At 50.7% G+C, this 20,851-nt stretch overlaps 2 protein-coding genes across 6 annotated transcripts; one reads left to right on the forward strand and one right to left on the reverse strand.

Annotated features, from left to right (window-relative positions):
- Positions 1 to 69: 69 nt before the first annotated feature.
- Positions 70 to 15,074, forward strand: SV2A (synaptic vesicle glycoprotein 2A). 3 transcript variants are annotated; one of them, XM_065546678.1, is made up of 14 exons: positions 810 to 915; positions 4,488 to 4,512; positions 4,662 to 5,458; positions 6,724 to 6,904; positions 7,730 to 7,881; positions 8,001 to 8,134; positions 8,787 to 8,876; positions 9,106 to 9,216; positions 9,397 to 9,485; positions 10,175 to 10,339; positions 10,548 to 10,681; positions 11,517 to 11,723; positions 12,320 to 12,479; positions 13,194 to 15,074. In XM_065546678.1, the coding sequence occupies exons 3-14, from the start codon at positions 4,837 to 4,839 to the stop codon at positions 13,375 to 13,377; spliced, it is 2,229 nt and encodes a 742-aa protein (XP_065402750.1). In that variant the 5' UTR covers positions 810 to 915; positions 4,488 to 4,512; positions 4,662 to 4,836; the 3' UTR covers positions 13,378 to 15,074. The 3 variants fall into 3 exon arrangements, with proteins under 3 accessions (XP_073852849.1, XP_065402750.1, XP_015307292.1); XM_073996748.1 differs by lacking the exons at positions 810 to 915; positions 4,488 to 4,512 and adding an exon at positions 70 to 242; XM_015451806.3 differs by lacking the exon at positions 4,488 to 4,512.
- A 2,482-nt stretch (positions 15,075 to 17,556) lies between these two features.
- On the reverse strand, positions 17,557 to 18,749 carry BOLA1 (bolA family member 1). 3 transcript variants are annotated; one of them, XM_005542041.5, is made up of 2 exons: positions 18,674 to 18,749; positions 17,557 to 18,294 (listed from the first exon to the last, which is right to left on the reverse strand). In XM_005542041.5, the coding sequence occupies exon 2, from the start codon at positions 18,289 to 18,291 to the stop codon at positions 17,878 to 17,880; it is 414 nt and encodes a 137-aa protein (XP_005542098.3). In that variant the 5' UTR covers positions 18,292 to 18,294; positions 18,674 to 18,749; the 3' UTR covers positions 17,557 to 17,877. The 3 variants fall into 3 exon arrangements, with proteins under 3 accessions (XP_005542098.3, XP_005542096.3, XP_005542097.3); XM_005542039.5 differs by having other exon boundaries at positions 17,557 to 18,335; XM_005542040.5 differs by having other exon boundaries at positions 17,557 to 18,503.
- Between the last annotated feature and the right edge of the window lie 2,102 nt (positions 18,750 to 20,851).

Raw genomic sequence — 20,851 nt, forward strand, 5'->3', positions numbered from 1 at the left:
GGAAAAGCTGAAACCAATTTACTTCTTCCTGCCTGGGAAGGACAAGTGTGTGGAGGGGAGGGAGGTTGAGGAGAGTAAGAGAAAATGGAGAAGGGTATTGAGAGGGATCCTTTTTGAGTCATTGGAGCAAATTAATGGAAGGGGATCTGTCCAGTTGGTCAGGTCTGTAAAAATCCCTGAGCTTCCCCAATACTTCTGCTACCACCAACTGAATGGACAGGATGAGGAGGTCTGCACTGTAAGTAAGTAACCTGGACTGTTTTTTCGGGGAAAGAGATGGAAGGAATCCAGGGGTCTCTGACTTTGGCAGTTCAGGATAGAAACCACACCTTGTTATCTCTGCTTTCTCTAAAATGTCCAGGTAAACTTGGAGTAGGAGCACTCTGGATTTGGGAGACTGTTGTGAAAAAGGAGTTTGAGAGCAGTGGAGAAGGCAAGGGAGGTGTTTTGAAGGCAGCAAAAGCCCCTGAAATTATTGAGTCCTGCCATACTGAGACTGGGGTGCTAAGGAAGGGGCTGCCACATTCCCCATCTCCCTATCTTCCCACTAGTCTTCCTAACATCACTGTTTTTTTCTTTAGTCCCTTTTATCTTTTACTAGGAAGGGCCTGGGAAGGGCTGTGTGCCATTTCCAGCTGTTCTTGTGACAACCCCCGGCCCTTTCATGATTTCTCCCCGTGCCCTGACTCCCTCCCCATCCTTTTTTCTCTCCCCCACCCCACCAATGGTCTCTCCCGATGCTCAGTGGCGCGGGGTGGGGGTGGGGGGGGGCGGCGGAGGCGGGGCTGGAGTGGGGGGGGTGCAGGTCTGCATTGCCGCTTCCCTGGTACCCGGAGCAGTCGCCGCTGCCGCCTCCGCCCGCGGCCGGGACCCCCGTCGTCGCCTGGGACTCCTTACCCGGGAAACCCAGTCCAGGTGAGACCCCTCTCTCAGTCGCTCACCTCCACCCCGCCTCTGGCAGAAGCATCTTTGCCTTGCCTTGCAGCCATTTTATCCTCCGATGCTTTGCTTATAGGGAGGGTGACGATCCCCTCTCTAGGGGTGAGGGGGGTTGGTTGGTTGGTGGTGGTTTGGGGATGTACATTTATTTCAGTTGTGCTCTTCAGGACACACACACACACGCATATGTTTAATATTGGTGAATGGGGAGGAGGGGTGTTTTTCTCTACCTTAACCAAGTCCCCACTATCCCCTTCGGAGATTAACGGGGTGGTGGGGTTGTGAGGTGCGTGGAGTTCCCTCAAACTCCTATCCCCTCCTCACCTTGACGTCCCCCCACCCCCAGGATGAATGATAAATGACCTTGGCTGGGGCTGGAGAATGGATGCTGCCTCAGTGTGCGCGCCTGGACTCGGGTGGGTGGGGTGGGGGGGGGGCAGGGGAAGAAGGGCAGGTGAAGGATGGAGGGAAGGGGAGTGAAGAATGGACATACTGGGGAGACAGAAATGGAGAGCGGCCAGGTGTTGGGGGCATGGATGGCGGGGGCTGGCGGCAGTTGCTCCAGGGTTGGGGGAAGGGGTGTTGAGTGAAGGTGGGCACTTGTCTAGCAGCAGGACCAAGGGTGGAGGAGGTGCTCAGAGCAGGGATTTAGTCAGTTTTGGGGGCTTTTCCCTTATTCCGGAGCTGAGGCAAGATGGGGTGTGGGGGGGTCCCTGCAAATGCTGATAGGGGCGGTCTCTAAGTCTGTGCGTGCGGAGGTCTCTCCCTGCGTCCCCCTCTCTGCCTCTCCGTATTCCTCAGTGTGCATTCTCAGCTGACACCCTCATTTTTATCCCTCAGAACTGTGGGTGCTCCCATCTTCCTAACCCTGGGTAGGATGTGGGGAGGGGAGGCACAGCCTTGATGGTCCTGGGTGGGGGCTGAGGTTCAATGACCCCGCTGTCATGGGGAAGGGGTGCTCCCGCACCTCCCACATTCTACCCTGCCCCCGCGGACGTTTTGATAAGTGATTGCTTTTTAATGACCTTGTCACCTGAGCTAGGAAGGCCTGGGGATCTGGGTGGCCCCCAAAGTCAGGGACTTTGACTGGGAGGAGGGTGGGGGGTTCTGGACCCTCCTCTGATCCAGGGCTGGATGAGCTGTTCTGAAAGGAAGCATTTGCTCTGGAGTCCCCCGCCTGTCTCCACCCTCTGCAGAAAATCTCCTGGGCACATTTTTTCCTGTCAGGTGAAGTCAGCCAGCCTAGGACCTTGTAACCCTGAACCTTGTCTCCTTTAACCTCCACTTCTCCAAGTCTTGTCTCTCTCCCCCAGGCTTAGCCACCCTGTGCTGTTTTTGGGGCTAAAAATAGCACCACTTCCTCACCAGCTCAAAGAATTTGTCTTCTTTCTCTCTCTCCTGACCTCCTGGGCTTGCTGGCCCTGAGGGAGCTGACTGCTGAGCCCTCATATCCTGCTGCGGTTGTGGAAGGCTTCTCTGCCCTACATGCCCCTCCCAGGGGGAAATAGGGTCAACAAACAGAGAGTATGGCTCCTGGTGGGTCCTGCCTCCTTCAGGGCTGGAGGGGAGATCCTGGTTAGGAAAGAGAGGAAAGCTAGCAAATTGCCATGCGCTGAGGGGATTCCACAGTTCCAGCGCTTTCATGGGGGATGGTTGGGCCCTGAACAATGAAGAAAAGGTGACAGGGGTCACTGCTTCTGGTCACCGTGGTCCACTGCTTACATCTGTCCTGAGGGGTAAGGCCCTGCTTGCCAGTGCTTCTCTCTGAACCACATAGCATTGCTTACCCTCTTCTACCAGGGTGTGTGTGTGTGTGTGTGTGTGTGTGTGTGAGAGAGACATTTAATGAAGGCTCTGGATGGGTGGGAGCACCGGAAATTTTTGGGGGAATGATTTCTGATCAGAATCTAGGCCTGCTTCCTCTCCTCCTATGAAGGAAGGGGGGCTATCCCATGCCTTCCTCTGGAGAACGTCTTTTTTTGGGGAACACCCAAACCCCCTTTATTCTACATCCACCTCCTACGCAATGCGGTGTTTGTGGACTCCTTCTTCCTTGACTCCTGGAGGAGGAGTGGAAAGGATTAAGGGGGATTAGGAAGGGAGGCCCTGGAGGGATGGGACGCAACTGTAGGCCTTAGAACCTCATGTTGGAAATGCATTTGACAGTCATTTCCATTCTCACCCCCATCCGTGGAAAGGGGACCCATCTATGACATTCTGAAGCAAGGTGGCAGTGGACAGTCATCACCTCTTTCTTAGCTTTCCATCTTTCCTCCACTTTACTTGGGTTCCAGGTCCCCCTTTTCTGGGTCTCCCCTTGTTTTTCCGGAGGTAGTTAATGTGGGCCCAGCTGCTGGAATTAGTTGAAACACAGACAGGGGGTCTTGGGACTCTGTTTGCAAGGATGCTGGGCAACAGCATCTAAGTATGACCCCGCTGTTGTCCCTTGCTGCTTCTTGCTTCTTTCCCACTTTTCAACATCATAGGAAGGAAGAAAACTAACATAGAGCATGTACTGTGAGATTACATTCTCACATCAACTCCAAGAAACAGTCTCCCAATGTAATTATCCCCAATTAAAGTATATGGACTCTGAGGCTTAGGGAGGTTAACTAGCCTGACCGAGATCAGTTAGTAAGCGGCAGAGTTGGGATTTCAACTTAGGTCACCCCTAATGGTCATGTGCTTTGCCCTGAACCAGCATTCTCCTTGCCAGCGTCCCTTCCTGCTGCTCACCCTAAAGAGCATCCAAGACGGCTTTCGTTTGGGGACCTTATGAGGTAGTATAGGGCATTTCACTATATTACTGTCACCACAAAAATAATAGTTAATATTTATTCATCATTTTTAAGTGCTAGCTGACTTACGTTAAGGAGCACAGATATATCATTCAACCCTTACTTTCCCCTTTTAAAATAAGAAGAAACTGAGGCTTGGTCCCTTAGCTAGCAATTGCCAAAACAGGAAGTCAAACCCATGTCTTTGTGACTCTGGAAGCTGAGCTTTTACCCATTAGACTATGTTGAGAGAAAATCCCTCCTTGTTGAAGCCTGTAAACATGGGACCTGAAGGAAGGACAGTGGAAGCCCCTGCCTTCAGATGCCATCAGTGGAGGGAAGGCCACAGGTTGGAGGGCTTGTCCTCTTACACATCCTTCTCAACTCCATCCCCAGTAAGAAACCCAGGCAAGACTAAAGAAGGGAATTCTGGTTTCTCATATTTCCTGTTCAGTTCTTTGCAGATTGGTGATAAAGCAAGGGCTGGGCTGGGCTCGGGGGTTAGGAGAAGGGCTCAGAGTAGGTGACTGTGACTTTGGAGCAAATTCCATAGGCCAGGCCTCCAAGGTCAAAGTAAGGGGACTTCTATGCGAGTGACCCGGTTAGCCCAGATAGCCATCCCTTTTTAGTGTGTGAATGGGAGCCTAAAGCGAGAAGACCATCTCTGCACCACATGGTCCAGATGGGGCTCTGGGTTGAGAAGCTTTATATTGGCCTTCTTCACCACCTTAGGACTCACAACTTCCTTTTGCTGTCTGTTATTTTTTCCAGGTCTCCAGAGGCTTGTGGAAGAGAAGTAGGCGACCCTTCCTGAGTTATCCTGGCTTAGCCTCCCAGTCTGGCTCCCCTTCCCCTTCCCATTCCCCTGCTCCTCCTGTCCCTTCGCCATCCACCCAACTGAACTGGGTATAGGTCAAAGTTCCTCTCCTTCCTTTTCTCTCCTAGGCACTCATTGGCTAGGACCTGTTTGCTCTTTTTTTGTGTGCCCAAAGATACTGGAACACACTTCATCTAAGTAACTGTGGGGAGGGGTCTTTTTGACTCTACAAGTCCTTGAGCAAAAAGCTGAAAAAGAAGCAGGAAGTGGAGAAGACCCGGTGAAGTGCCTCAGGGCCCCATCATGGAAGAGGGCTTCCGAGATCGGGCAGCTTTCATCCGTGGGGCCAAAGACATTGCTAAGGAAGTCAAGAAGCATGCGGCCAAGAAGGTGGTGAAGGGCCTGGACAGAGTCCAGGACGAATATTCCCGAAGATCCTACTCCCGCTTTGAGGAGGAGGATGATGATGACGACTTCCCTGCCCCCAGTGATAGCTATTACCGAGGAGAAGGGACCCAGGATGAGGAGGAAGGCGGTGCGTCCAGTGATGCTACTGAGGGCCATGACGAGGATGATGAGATCTACGAAGGGGAATATCAGGGCATCCCCCGGGCAGAGTCTGGGGGCAAAGGCGAGCGGATGGCAGATGGGGCACCCCTGGCTGGAGTAAGGGGGGGCTTGAGCGATGGGGAGGGTCCCCCTGGGGGCCGGGGGGAGGCACAACGACGGAAAGAACGAGAAGAACTGGCCCAACAGTATGAAGCTATCTTACGGGAGTGTGGCCACGGCCGCTTCCAGTGGACACTGTATTTTGTGCTTGGTCTGGCGCTGATGGCTGATGGTGTGGAGGTCTTTGTGGTGGGCTTCGTGCTGCCCAGCGCTGAGAAAGACATGTGCCTGTCCGACTCCAACAAAGGCATGCTAGGTAAGACATGGGGGGCTCCAGCCCTATCCCCTCAAACTCTGGAAACCTCCTTGCTCCTGGAAATTGCTCTTGTCCTTACCACTGGGTTCCCTAGGACCCTGCACCCAAGATGTTCCTGGAGGGCTCAGGGCTCCTCTGCACACTCTTCCCTCACACACTCCCTCTTCTTGGCCTTGGGTCAGAGTGAAGTTGAATGTGAAACAGGGACTTGCAGGAGGGCAGTTGGACTGGGGCTTGGGCCAGTGGTTGGGTGGTGGTCTGCTTTATTCTGCAGGAGGTGGCTGTGGTAGGATGGTCCTTACCATTTAATGTTTCTTCATAGCTTTCCCTCTGGTTATCTTATTCCATTTCACTGATTGGGAAACAAGAAGCCAGTATCCAAACTCCTTGGTATAAATGGGGAGAGTCAGTTTGGGGTGGTTGGGGGAGGGGGAGGGTCCTGGATCTTCTGCCAGAGAAGCTATTTAGACTTTCTCTCACTCAGACGGGAATTTCCAGGGGACAGAATGTACTGTTTGATGACCTTTCCTGACAGGGACTCTGAGGAGGAACCCCCTAGACTCACAGAGAAAGAATCGAGGCCTTACTCTGCCACCAAATTGCCATGGGGTCTTGGACAGGTCTCTTCTTCCTGGGGCTTGGTTTGGACATGAGAAAATATGAAGTTTGGAGTAGATGATTTTAAAGATTAATTCCAGCTTTGGTTTTATGAAGGAAGTGAAAAACAGGAGAGTTTTTGGACTAGAAATATTGAGACTGGGAGGAAGAAAGCATGGATTTTGTGTGGGGGATTTTCTGGGAAGATGAAAGGAATTGGAGCCCCTTTCCCCAGGAACAAATGAGAGCAGTCTTGCTGCTTCGAGGGATCAAAGCAGGGAGAATAGAGAGGACCCTGGGATGGTCTGGGATCCTAGGCACACCCATTCCTCCTTCAAAGTGAGCCAGGGGTAAGGGTGTCACTGTATGTGTGTGTGTGTGTGTGTGTGTGTGTGTGTGTCTCACAGTGAGAAATGAGACAGACCGAAGACAGTGGAGAGTTGTAGGTTCTCCCGTATCTTCATTCCTGCCTTTGAACGCCTGGCCTGCAGAGATGACCTTCTATCTTTGCTCACACCATTCATTTTCTCTCACTTGCTCTAATCTCTGGGTAGACTTAGCTTCTAGAAGTTCTTCAGATCCTTCAGCTCCCTCAGTGCTCATCTCCTGGGAGAACTGAGGTGTGTCTTCTCACGCCCCCTCTGCCTCTGTTTTCCTCCTCCTTCCAGGCCTCATCGTCTACCTGGGCATGATGGTGGGAGCCTTCCTCTGGGGAGGTCTGGCTGACCGGCTGGGTCGGAGGCAATGTCTGCTCATCTCGCTCTCAGTCAACAGCGTCTTTGCCTTCTTCTCATCTTTTGTCCAGGGTTACGGCACTTTCCTCTTCTGCCGCCTCCTTTCTGGGGTTGGGTGAGTGTCCACTTCCTAAGCCCCTTGAGGGCAGTACTGTGCCTTGGTCACTGTTGCATCTTTAGGGCCCAGCACAGTGCCAGGCACACCAAATGCACCTTAAATCTGTGTGAGTTGAATGGATGAATGAGTTCCTTTCTCCCCCAACCATCTTCAGGCCAGCTCCTCCCTGCCCAGGACCTGTCTACTACAGTCCAGAGTGCTGTTCCATGTCGGCCCACTCCTGAGTCCTCCATCCCACTTCTAGTTCCATTTTTGAGCCTGCCTCCACGAAGAGGCCTACTGGGCCTCAGCCCCACCCCTGGACTCCTGTGGACCCAGAGTTACCCCCTACCAGAGTCTACACATTTCCTGCATTCCACAACAAACCTTGCTAACACCCACACCTGCCAGAACCCTGATGCGTTGCCCACACTGCCCCTTCACTTTTGCACGCATGGCAGGCACGCTTACTCTGCCTCAACTCCAAGCTCCTTTCTGGCCGTTCCCACAACATCTGCCCTTGGAGGCTTTTGGGTTGTCTTTTTTCTCTGGAGATTTATTCTCTTTTCTGCAATTACCTTCCCTCCCTTCCAACTCTGTAAGTCATTTTCAAGATTTAAGATTTGCTCTTTCCTTTTCCCTGAGACTTGCTTGCCTGTTTCCCATGGTCCCAAGGATGGGTGCTTGATGGCTGGCCCCCAGGGGAGCTTGTAGGGCTTTTTGTGTGAGATGGAATCTCTTCAAAAGCCTGGAAGACAAAAGGGGCTCAGGGTCCAGAGCAGTGGGGCAGGGGATCAGGACTATGGCCATTTGCTAATGCTGAATTCTTGAAATGTGCTCCAGGATTGGAGGGTCCATCCCCATTGTCTTCTCCTATTTCTCTGAGTTTCTGGCCCAGGAGAAAAGAGGGGAGCATCTGAGCTGGCTCTGCATGTTTTGGATGATTGGTGGTGTGTACGCAGCTGCTATGGCCTGGGCCATCATCCCCCACTATGGTGAGCAGCCCCCCGGAATCCACCCCAGGTTATCTCCCTCCTCCCTCTTCTGTGCTCCCTGTGGTGGGTTCCCTTAGCCTCTGGCCTCTCTGCTGATGCTGTCACTCTCTCCCTGCCAGGGTGGAGTTTTCAGATGGGTTCTGCCTACCAGTTCCACAGCTGGAGGGTCTTCGTCCTCGTCTGCGCCTTTCCTTCTGTGTTTGCCATTGGGGCTCTGACCACGCAGCCTGAAAGTCCCCGTTTCTTCCTAGAGGTGATGGAGCTGAGCTGTGTGGGGTGGGGTGGGGTGCAGGCTGTGGAGTGTGGAGAGCAGCAGGGGCTTCTGTGTTCAAACACCCACTGGGGTTTGATTTGATCCTGTTCAGCTGCGGGCCTTCCTCACAGCGTCCATTCTCTGGGGGACTTTATCTTGCATCTTTTGCCTTGGAATGTATCCCTGAGGGGTTCTTGGGTGGAGAAACCAGGGGACCTCTTCACCCTTGGATGACTTAAGATTTTGCAGGGAAGGGCCTTGGCCCTGTCCTGCATTTACAGCTCAAGAGACATTCCCACCCCCTACACCTTCCCCTCCTAACCCCAGCAGGATTAGGTCTTTGACTACATGCTTGCCCATCATTTCCCTTACCTATGGTTGCCTGTGCTTGCCTTTTTCCCCTGGACAACACTCCCCACCCCCAACCTGCAGCTCTTGCCCAGGTCTGGTCGTCTTGCTATACCTCAGCTCGGGGCTCTTTCAGAGTGGGCAGTGCATGCTCATAGGTCAGGGCTTGGTGGTGGGATTGAGGGCCGGGAGCCATTTAGTGTCCTGTGACTACAGAAGCCAGGTGGGAGGGAGGGGATCTATAACTCTGGTCTGGGTCAGGTAGGGGCTGACTTGGATGTGGGGATTGTGTCTTTGGCTCTAGAATGGGAAGCATGATGAGGCCTGGATGGTGCTGAAGCAGGTCCATGATACCAACATGCGAGCCAAGGGACATCCTGAGCGCGTGTTCTCAGTAAGCCACAGCCCTCCCGACTCAGACCTCCGCGCCCTGCAGCCCCAGCCCCTACCTGGCCCCTCTCTGAGTACCCCTGACCTCAGACCACACTCTACCATAAGGAGATTTTCAGGGTATCATATCCACCCCCTGCTTCCCATTTTGCTAATGCAGGGGAAACTGAGGCACCTGGTGGAGGTTGGGAAACACAGGATGTGTGACTGCCCACCCCTTCTCTTGACCCCAGGTAACCCACATTAAGACGATCCATCAGGAGGATGAACTGATTGAGATCCAGTCGGACACAGGGACCTGGTACCAGCGCTGGGGTGTCCGGGCCTTGAGCCTAGGGGGGCAGGTAATGGCTGACGGGGTGGTAGAGAGAAGGGAGTGGGGGAAGTGGAGAAGAAGGCAGGACTGAAGTCCATGTGTGTGGGTGATGGGTGAGCTGAAGGGAGGTGGGAGGGCAGAAAAGTGGGGATCTATGGGTGCTAGAATTTAGTATAGCCAAGGTCTAACTTTGTCTGGTCCCCTGTAGGTTTGGGGGAATTTTCTCTCCTGTTTTGGTCCCGAATATCGGCGCATCACTCTGATGATGATGGGTGTATGGTTCACCATGTCATTCAGGTGAGAAGATGGGTGGGCTGGGTGGTATGTGGTGGTTGTGGTGGTGTGTGAGCTGGGAGAGAGGTGGGGAGAATGGAGATGCAGGGGACAAGTGATGAGGGAAGGTGCCATGCAGACCGCCTCTGCTCCTGCAGCCAGCTCCTCTACTTCACTAGTTCACTCAACAAACTTGTACTGTAGGCTGACCAGGATTCTGTTTCTGTTCTGTGCTGGGATGAAACAGACGTGGTCCCAGGTCCTCCTGGAGTTTATGTTTTGGTCAAGAAGTGGGACAAAACTTGCTAGGAAGCAGGGTGATGAGAGAAGGGTGGGGAAAGGGTGATGGGAGGACTTGGGCTGGGGTGGGGACCTAAGTCCTAAAGGGCGAATGGGAGTCAGACAGGGAGTGGGGGTGGCTGGGGTGGAGAAGAGTGTTTTTGGTAGAGGGAAAAGCAAATGCTCGGGAGGTAAGAAAAAATTTAGTGGCTGCTGTGTGAGACCCTGAAGTCCCCAGGAGCACAGCAACTGGTGAAGGGAGGAGCAGGGAGAAGTTGGTGAGGCTGGAGAGCAGCAAGGTCCTAACAGAGGTTGACTCCATTTCTCCCTCGTTTTGGAGAGGATACACATTTCCATTTTCTCCTCTGCCTCATTCTAATCTCTGAGCCCTGTCTGAAGCCTGTTGTCTGTTTCCATTGTCCTTGACTCTTCAGCTACTATGGCCTGACCGTCTGGTTTCCTGACATGATCCGCCACCTCCAGGCAGTGGACTACGCATCCCGCACCAAAGTGTTCCCCGGGGAGCGTGTAGAGCATGTGACTTTTAACTTCACCTTGGAGAATCAGATCCACCGAGGCGGGCAGTACTTCAATGACAAGTATGTGGGGACCTTTAAACTTCACTTCTTCCCTGTTCCTGCTACCTCTTGTCTTTTTTATGAGTCTAGGGGTTCAAGACAAGACATTTGGGGGAAACACTTGAGGTTTCTCCTCAATGCCCAGCTCCCCATTCATTCACTAAAGAGTGAGTCTTGGAGGGGGCATGAGGATGAGGGGGGAGTGTCTTTCATCATCCTGGCCTTACAGGTTCATTGGGCTGCGCCTGAAGTCAGTGTCCTTTGAGGATTCCCTGTTTGAAGAGTGTTATTTTGAGGATGTCACATCTAGCAACACGTTTTTCCGCAACTGCACATTCATCAACACTGTGTTCTATAACACTGGTAAGGCGGGGTGGCTGGTGGGTATTAGACCAAAGGGTTGGGTGGACCTCGATGAGAAGGAACCTTTTTCATTCACTATCTTGGTGTTCTCAGGCTGAGATCCCTGGACCCCTGTAGGAAGGTGGTAGAGGGGCTTGACAGCTACCACCAATAATTTTGAAAATCTAATGGATGTTGGACATTTTCCTGTAATAGAATATCTGACAAAAACATCAAGTTTATTTGCCTTTGGCTGAAACTGTATCTCAGTGAGGCAAAATTAATGCACCTTTGAAGAAGGTAAAATTATCCAAAATAGCATTCTTGGGAAAAACAAAAACAATAAAAGGGGTATTTGGTGGGGATCATTGCATGAATCCACTCTTTTTTAATAGTGATTCTCAAACTTCAGTATATGCACATGAAATGCTGGTTTTGTGAGCTAGACTGAAGTTTTCCACCTCATACTGGGTGAGCTTTTCCCATCTTGCAGGAAAACAACAATGGATAGGACTTTTTATTTTAAATGTTTTTCTCAGAAAAATTTCCTAAGTCCACAGCATTGCTACTGCTTATAGTCAGCTAGCACGGACAGAAAGAATGAATAAGCAGCTAAGACTATTAATGGGAGAACTTGGACAAAGTCACACTGTTGGACAGATGATGGTCATTTTCTGCTCTAAGGATCCCTAGTTCCCATAGTGATATTATTTGATGTTTTGCAATTAGCACTGTGAATAATTTTGAGAGCGCCTCCTACTAACTTCCATACATGCAGAGCCCCGAGCCATAAGCCGTAGCAGCCTCCCTCTCCCATCTGCTATGACTGTCTGCTTTTCTTGGCCTTTGCCCACAGACCTGTTTGAGTACAAGTTTGTGAACAGCCGTCTGGTAAACAGCACATTCCTGCACAACAAGGAGGGCTGCCCGCTAGACGTGACAGGGACGGGCGAAGGTGCCTACATGGTATACTTTGTGAGCTTCCTGGGGACACTGGCAGTGCTTCCTGGGAATATCGTGTCGGCCCTGCTCATGGACAAGATCGGCAGGCTCAGAATGCTTGGTAAGGGGGAGAGGCTGAGTCAGATCTGATAGTAGGGGCCAGTGGCTGCGGGAGGCAGGCAACAGGCTTCTCACCTTGGGCTGTGGAAGAGATTGGTCAGAGAGTTCCTCTCTCTCATGTTTTCTGTTTAGGGGGTGCTGCAGCATGGGGTGGGGACTGGCACAGAAGCTTTTCTGGGGGTAAAGGAGGTAAGCAGAATTGCAAGTAGTTAGGGCACAGGCTTTGAGGTTATGAGTTTTGAATCTCAGCTCCACCACCCATCTCTGGCCTCTGGCAAGTTACCTCTGTAAGCCTGGTTGTTTCCTCTGCAAAATGGAGGTGATAATAGTACCTGTGTCGTAGGGTTGATGTGCTAGATCAATGCATGTAAAGCATCAATTGGCTTGGCCCATGGCTGGCATTGAATAAATGATGGTTATTGATATTATTAATTATAAGGGAGGTTGAGGAGGAGTGAAAAGCCTTCCTTTTGGATACCTTGGGAACAAGTCTCATCCTGGGCTATCTGAAAGCCACCTGATGGGACACGGCGGGCTGTGGGTAGGTTTCACTGTGGCCAGGCTCATGCTGTTCTCTCCTCTCCTGGCTCTATCCAGCTGGCTCCAGCGTGATGTCCTGTGTCTCTTGCTTCTTCCTGTCTTTTGGGAACAGCGAGTCAGCCATGATCGCTCTGCTCTGCCTTTTTGGTGGGGTCAGCATTGCATCCTGGAATGCGCTGGACGTGTTGACTGTTGAACTCTACCCCTCAGACAAGAGGTAGTTGGAATGCGGTGGGGGCAGGGCAGTGGATTCAGGGGAGGGGTGGGGTGAGGAAGGAGGGCTGAATGGGAAGAGCATCCTTAGGGGTGAAGGAAGATACATTTCCATTTTCTCCTCTAAAATCTGGTAGCTTTGGCCGGGCGCAGTGACTCACGCCTGTCTGTAATCCCAGTGCTTTGGGATGCCGAGGCAGGCGGATCACCTGAGGTCAGGAGTTTGATACCAGCCTGGCCAACATGGTGAAACCCTGTCTGTACTAAAAATACAAAAAGTTAGCCGGGTACCTGTAATCCCAGCTACTCGGGAAGCTAAGGCAGGAGAATGGTGTGAACCCGGGAGGCGGAGCTCTCAGTGAGCCGAGATCACGCCACTGCACTCCAGCCTGGGCAACAGAGCTGGAGTGTCTCAAAAAAAAAAAAAAAAAAAAAAAAAAAAAAGAAAAAGAAAAAGAGAAAAGAAAAAACCTGGTAGCTTTTGTATCTACTCCTCCAAGTCTTAACTGTTAACCTCAATTTTTGGTCTCCTTTCCCCTTGTCTCTTAATTTATCTACATTCCTGGCGTACATCCTTTACCTCTCTGATCTCTCCAAACTTCTGTCTCCCTCTTGGACACTGCCTGCATCTTCCTGGCCTTCACTTCCCTGCCCTCCACTCTTCCTTTGCCTCCTTCCTGTACCTTGCGCCACGCTGCACTGGGGGACTCCTGAGCAGGACCACAGCTTTCGGCTTCCTGAATGCCCTGTGTAAGCTGGCAGCTGTGCTGGGGATCAGCATCTTCACATCCTTCGTGGGAATCACCAAGGCTGCCCCCATCCTCTTTGCCTCAGCTGCCCTTGCCCTTGGCAGCTCTCTGGCCCTGAAGCTGCCTGAGACCCGGGGGCAGGTGCTGCAGTGAAGGGATCTCTAGGGCTTTGGGATTGGCAGGCACACTGTGAGACCAACAACTCCTTCCTTCCCCTCCCTGCCCTGCCATCCTGACTTCCAGAGCCCTCACTCCCCCCTGCCTGTGTTTGGTGTCTTAGCTGTGTGTGTGTGTGAGTGTGCATGTGTGTGACCCCCGTGGGCAGGGACTACAGGGAAGGCTCCTTCATCCCAGTTTTGAGATGAAGCTGTACTCCCCACTTCCCACTACCTTGACTTTGCACAAGAGAAGGCTGAGCCCCATCCTTCTCTCCCTGTTAGAGAGGGGCCCTTGCTTCCCTGTTCCAGGGGTTCCAGAATAGGCTTCCTGCCTTCCCCATCATTCCCTCTGCCTAGGCCCTGGTGAAACCACAGGTATGCAATTATGATGGGGGCTGGGACTCTGGTGTAGACCATGGACCAAAAGAACTTCTGAGTCTGAAGGGTGGGCCTCGGGTGCCCTCTCACACCTCCTGTTGGATGCTGAGGGAGAAGCAATAAACCTCAGCCCTCTGGCCTCCACTTCCCTCTCAATTTGGGCTGCAAATATGAAGCCCGAATTGTATGAAATTAGCTTTCCGATTCTTATTTATTAATAGATTAAGTTCTGAGGCAGCTCTGCAGGACTGTGTGTGAATGTGTGTGTATACTTATATATGTGTGTGCATGTGCCATGGGGCGGGGGGTATCACTATACTGTCCTCAAATATAAGCCAAGGGTTAATTTCAGCGGACGCACACACAACCCTGCCTCCCATAGTCCCTCCCCTAATCTGGTTTCTGTGTTGAGCCTGGGATGGAGGAGCCCTAGGCCAGCCAGGGATAAGAGACCCACAGTCTCGGGAGATCTGAGGGCATCTGACAAGGCTCATCTGCTTCCCTCTTTAAGAAGCACAGGCCTCCTCTGGAGTGAGAGGCTCCACCCACTACAGCACAGGTGGGAACAGCACAGCTGCCCTCCCATACCCCCGACCTGTCCCCTCACAGGCAGGGGAGCAGGGGAGGGAAAGAAACCAGGCATCTGGTCAAACCAGCAGATCAAAAAGCACAAGGAGCTGGGGCAGAGGCAAGAAGCAGGGGCCCTCCTGGCAGCTCCTCTGAGTGGGGAGAGGTTGGGCAGTGAGTGAGGGACCCCTAACGCAGGGACTAGAAGCCTCAGTTTCCCCATTTTACCCTTCCACACAATAGCCTCTGTAGGTTAGGCTGCCCCGTCCCACCCTACTCTGTGTGGCTGCTTTCTTTGGTGCCCTCCCCTCACCCCACTGTAGCTGTGATGTGTTGTAGTTTTTAGATGTTTGTAAAATGTTTAAAAAAAGTTAAAAAGGAAAAAAGTGAAAATAACAAAAAAGAAAATCAAAATTCACCTTCGTCATGCTGCGTCCGGTACCCCAACCCTGTGGTCACTCCCCCCATTTTGTAACACTGTACCAGGTGGTGACTGTTTAACTCTTTGGTGTCTGTGCTCAAAAGACTGCCTTCTCCTCCAGTGCCCACTGTATGAATGTGTGCCCTGTGCCCTTGTCCCTCACTCCTCACATGCTGGACGTAGCCCTCTTCCTTGCACCCCTGGGAGGGACCCATCCATCTCCCTTGCTCTCCTGGGGAACCCCAAACCCAACTCTGTTGATGTGAAAAATGCAATGAAAAATATTGATGAAAAATAAAACGGAAACAAATCCTCAAAATACAAAATGGCTATACCTGCTTCTGTGACTCTCCACCTACATCCAATTCTCCTAACAGCCTTGGAGGGTAAAATGGTGAGATGGAAAAACAGCTTTCCAAACTGAAGGTCAGAATAACATGGTGTACCAGCTTTATTTCCTAAATTGGCCTCTCTACCTTGATCTTTCCCCTACAGATGGAAGGCCCTCTAAGTCTCCCAGATTTGAAAACTTTGGGAGTAACATTTCATAAGAATAGAACCAACTTTCCCCTAAATCTTCTGTTATGCTTTTAAAAATACACACTCCAGACTCCACTCTTGACTTGTTGAATCAGAACCCTTTTTTTTTCTTGGTTTGGAAGGATGGGGACCTTGAATCTCCTTTTTTTGAGACAGAGTCTCGCTTTGTTGCTCAGGCTGGAGTGCAATGGTGTGATCTCAACTCACTGCAACCTCTGCCTCTCAGGTTCAAGCGATTCTCCTGCCTCAGCTTCCTAAGTGTGGTTGGCGCCTGCCACCACACCCGGCTAATTTTTGTAGATATGGGGCCAGGATGGTCTCGAACTCCTGACCTCAGGTGATCCGCCCACCACGGCCTCCCAAAGTGCTGGGATTACAAGTGTGAGCCACCACGACCGGCCGGAAGCTACATTTTGAACAATCTCCCATGGGAGTTCTTACCTAAGAGAAAATCTGAAAACCACTGCCTTGGGGTTACCTTGACTCCCCTCTCACTCTAGTCCATTTCTGTTCTAATCAAACCATTTTCTGATTTTATGGTAGCTCTCAAATCAACTCCTTCCTTTCCATTCCCACAGATGACCTGTAAATCAGGGTTCTACCTTCACTCTGGATTGATCTCTTTTCCTCCAATCTCCCATGCCAACTCACTTACACATCACTGCCAGATCCATCTGACCCCAAATGCTCTCTGGCATGTCTGTACTCAAAATTCGTTAATAACTCCCTACTGCCCAACCACATGCACCTTAAATTCTTTAGCTAGAAATGATCAAGATATATGTTAACCGGGCCGGGCGTGGTGGCTCATGCCTGTAATCCCAGCACTTTGGGAGGTTGACGCAGGCGGATCGCTTGAGGTCAGGAGTTTGAGACCAGCCTGACCAATATGATGAAACCTTGTCTTCACTAAAAATACAAAAATTAGCCGGGCATGGTGGCAGGCATCTGTAATCCCAGCTAGTCAGGAGGCTGAGACAGGAGAATTGCTTGAACCTGGGAGACGGAGGTTGCAGTGAGCTGAGATCAGGCTATTGCACTCCAGCCTGGGCAACAAGAGCAAAACTCTGTCTAAAAAAAAAAAAAAAAAAAAAAGATATATGTTAACCAAGTTTTGTTCTCTAATAATTTCCACATTGAGATTATTAGAAAGTTGCTTCTATAGACATTACTTGAGCTCCCCTCAGAAATATGACAACATTTGTAATGCTCAAAAAGGGCTACATTGTGGGGCATGGTGGCTTACACCTGTAATCCTAGCACCTTGGGAGGCGGTGGGCAGAGTGCCTGAGCTCAGGAGTCTAAGACCAGCCTGGGCAACATGGTGAACCCTGTCTCTACTAAAATACAAAAAATTAGACGGGTGTGGTGGCACAAGCCTCTAGTCCCAGCTACTTGGGAGGCTGAGGCAGGAGAATTGCTTAAACCTGGGAGGTGGAGGTTGCAGTGAGTTGTGATCGTGCCACTGCACTCCAGCTTGGGCAACAGAGACTCCGTCTTAAAGAAACAAACAAAAAAACACTAGGGGTGGTGGCTCACACCTGTAATCCCAACACCTTGGGAGGCTGAGGCAGGAGGATCACCTGAGGTCAGAAGTTTGAGACCATCCTGGTCAACATGGTGAAACCCCATCTCTACTAAAAATACAAAAAATTGCTGGACGTGGTGGTGCATGCCTGTCATCCCAGCTACTGGGGAGGCATGTGCAACTGTGTACTTGAGGTAGGAGAATCACTTGAACCCAGGAGGCAGAGGTTGCAGTGAGCCGAGATTGCGCCACTGCACTGCAGCCTGGGCGACAAGAGCGAAACTCCGTCTCCAAAAAAAAAAAAAAAAAAAAAAAAAGGGGGCTATATAAAGTTTTCTCCATCATCTCTAATAATTTTCTTAGTTCTTATTCTCTTTTCACTGCTTTAGTGGTTTTTAAAAACATTTTTCTTTTAAACAAATACAAGTACTACTTTTTGGAAATGGACAGGCTGTAAAAAAGGCAAACATTCCCGAGAGGAAGTTCAAATGTGTCCCTGCCTATATCGCCTGTCTTGTCCATTAACTCACTGCTCAGTCCAGTGTCTATGCCTTTGCTCAGGTTCTTCTCTCTGCCTGCAGCACCTATCCTCTCCTTTCTGGCTAATTTTGTGCTTTCCTTTAAAGACCCAAGTAGATCACTTCCCTCATAAAGCCGTTCCCGACTAGTCTACAGGTATCTTTCTTCTCCCAAGAACACCTGTGGCACTGATTCAGCAGTCCATTAAGAACACAGCCTCATAGTGTAATTTCTTTTAATGTATAGGATTGTTTCCAACTCATCAGGTTTGGTGCAGTTCTGTCACGATTTAACATGGAACATCCGGGCTGCCCTTCCTGAATAGTCCAGGGCAAGAGCAGTAGTGAGTGATTCTTCTCTTTTCTTGGGTTCACTTTGACCTGAAGCAAGTTGCTATCTTCGGAGAATATGTATGGACTCCAATAGAATAGAGCTCAGGGGTCTTCATCCCTTTCAAATCCTGGACTATATCGAAGGGAAGGCCTCAGTAGTTCGTGCTCACTCAGCCCATTCGGATCCTGGTCCTGCCCCTCTCTTGGGGCTCAAGGGGTTCCTAGAGCTTTCTTGTTCCCACCCAGGCATGGGGGGCTAGTGTCCAGCTGAGAGTTCTCTCTCCACTGGGCGGGGGTCCGTGCCTGGATGGCCAGTGCATGGACCGGCCCTGCCAGCTCCTCGGCCAGTGCTGCGTGGACCAGCCGGTGTCGTTGTAGGGGGCTTAGTCCCTCGAAACGAGAGCTCACCACAGCCACGCGGAAGTGCGTCTCACTGCCAGGCGGGACCGCGTGGCCACTGCTCTCGTTGCGAAGCTCCAGCACCTCGGGGCTCAGGGCCTGCTCCAGCTTCGTGCGAATGGCGGCCTCCACCGGACCGATGGCCCCGGATCCCGCGCTGCCCCGGGACAAACAGACCCGGCCAGCCATGGAGACCAGACTTGGGACCAGGCGACCACTCAGCATCGGCTACGCCAGAGACACGAGGAGTGAGGGTCGAGATGATCCGCCTTGGTGAGAGCACAGTATCAACACCCGCCCCGCGACCCCCGCATCTGCTCTAACCCCACGCCCAGGTGTCCACACCAGCTCCTGTCGGGAGACCGCCTCAACGCCACACAGGGAGACTCGAGACACCGCCCCTTTTCTCTACGTGACACGGTGAATTCGACCTCCAGCTGTGGGAGTGGAGGGACAAGCGGAGATTAGAAAGGCCCGCAAGCGAGGCGCGTTCGTTCCTTACGGGATTTGCAAAGAATGGGCAAATGTAGGGCATGTGCAACTGCGTACTTGTGGTTGGGCCGAAGCCCCTGTGATCCCTGTAAAGCCCAGGAGAAGCCCCTTTTACCTGCCGCTCAGCCTCGGATATTGCGACTCCCGCTCAAGGACAGGACTCTGGACGCTGCCGAGCAAAATGCAGTCCTGGCGCCCTTCCTGAGGCACGCTGGGAAATGGAGTCCTTGCTGTGCGTTAGTAGGACGGGCAGGCACCACGTGGTGCCCTAAGGGCTCGTGGGAACTGTAGTCTTGGATTCTCTCCACCGGTAAGGTCGTCGGAAACTCTCAACCCAGCAACGCGAAGAAAAAGGGATTTCACGCGCAGCTGGGGTTGGGATTATTAGATCTATTTTACTGCCAATAGATATTGTAGATCATCCAGCCCAATTCCTTTATTTTATATACAAGAAAATGGAAGTCTGATTGAATACATAATTACTGTGCCTCAGACTAGTGCTGGGGACTGGAGAGTCAAGTCAGACCCTGTCTTCAAGGAGTTTACAGAGCACTGAAGACTAACAAGTGAGCGGACAATTGCAGTACTGGGTACTAAGTGCTACGATGAGATAAACACAGGATGCTACGGAGGCAAGTTACCCAGACTTGGCCGGGGTTGGAGAGGTGGAATGACGGGCGGGCAGAGAATATTTCCGAGATTTAGGGAAACAGTTTGGCGGAAACAACATGAAAATCCATTTCTCAGTCCCTCATAGTGAGGTTTTGGCTGTGGTAGCCACATGTGTAAAGGACAAGAGGAGAGAGAATTTTGAGGGAGTCTTTCTGGTGTAGTTAGGGTGTGGTTATGTGTGGTTGGAGCCTACGGGGCAGATGATGATGAGTAGGGTACCAGGAGGAGAGGAAGGGCCCAGACCTCCCCAGGCCTTGTAGCCCTTGTTAGGCAATTTTGTCTTTATCCTAGAAGTAGTGGGAAGCTACTGAGGTTTTAAACAGGGATGTAACAGGATGTAATTTTTCCAGGATGATTCTTAACTTTTACGCTTATATATATATTTTTGTCTTTGTTTTTACTTCCTTTTTGTGGAGAATGGGGTCTCGCTATATTGCCTAGGCAGGTCTTGAACATCTGGGCTCAAACTATCCTCCTGACTCTGCCTCCTTGAGAGCTGGGATTATAGGCGTGAGCCACCACACTTGGCGATTCTTAACTTTTAAATTTATTTAAATTTTATTTTGTATCCTTAATATATTTACATATTTCTAAATGTTTTTCCCCAACTTCTCATTTTGAAAAACGTCAAAGCCATAGAAAAGTTGAATAGTTCAAAGCAACACCCTCTATCTTTCACTTGGCCCACCATTTTTTACATTTATATTTATTTTATACTTGTACATATATACTCATATATTTAAGTACTTTACATATACTTTAAAATATATTTATGTACTTTTTTGGATGAACAATTTGAAAATAAGTTGCAGGTAGCATGACATTTCACTCCTAACTACTCCAACATGTATCTCCTAAGAACAAAGATATTCTACCACATAACCACAATATCCTTATCACACTCAAGAAATTTAACCTATGACATACACTGTTTTCCCTAGCCTTTAAAAAAAATTTAAAACTTCCAGAAAAGTTGCAAGATTAATAGAATGAGCAACCCATTTATCCACTATTCACCTAGATTCACTGATAACATTTTGCCAGACTTGTCTTTGTATCTCTCTTTTAATGTATGTGTGTATAATAATAACGAAATAATAATAATTATTTCTGCTGACTCACTTGAGTTAGGTGCAAAATTCTTTTTTTTTTTTTTTTTTTTGAGACGGAGTTTTGCTTTTGTTGCCCAGGCTGGAGTGCAATGGCATGATCTCGGCTCACTGCAACCTCTGCCTCCTGGGTTCAAGCAAGTCTCCTGCCTCAGTGTCCTGAGTAACTGGGATTACAGACATGTGCCACCATGCCCAGCTAATTTTGTATTTTTAGTAGAGACGGGGTTTCTCCATGTTGATCAGGCTGGTCTGGAACTCCAACCTCAGGTGGTCCGCCCTCCTCGGCCACCCAGGATTACCGGGATTACAGGCGTGAGCCACTGTGCCTGGCCCAAAATTCTTTTTTTTTTTAATGGAATCTCACTCTGTCACCCAGACTGGAGTGCAGTGGCGCCATCTTGGCCTACTGCAACCTCCACTTTCTGGGTTCAAGTGATTCTCCTGCCTCAGCCTCCTGAGTAGCTGGGACTACAGGTGGGTGCCACCACACTCGGCTAAATTTTTTTGTA

Source organism: Macaca fascicularis, chromosome 1 (assembly GCF_037993035.2).
Source record: "Macaca fascicularis isolate 582-1 chromosome 1, T2T-MFA8v1.1".
Taxonomy (NCBI): domain Eukaryota; kingdom Metazoa; phylum Chordata; class Mammalia; order Primates; family Cercopithecidae; genus Macaca; species Macaca fascicularis.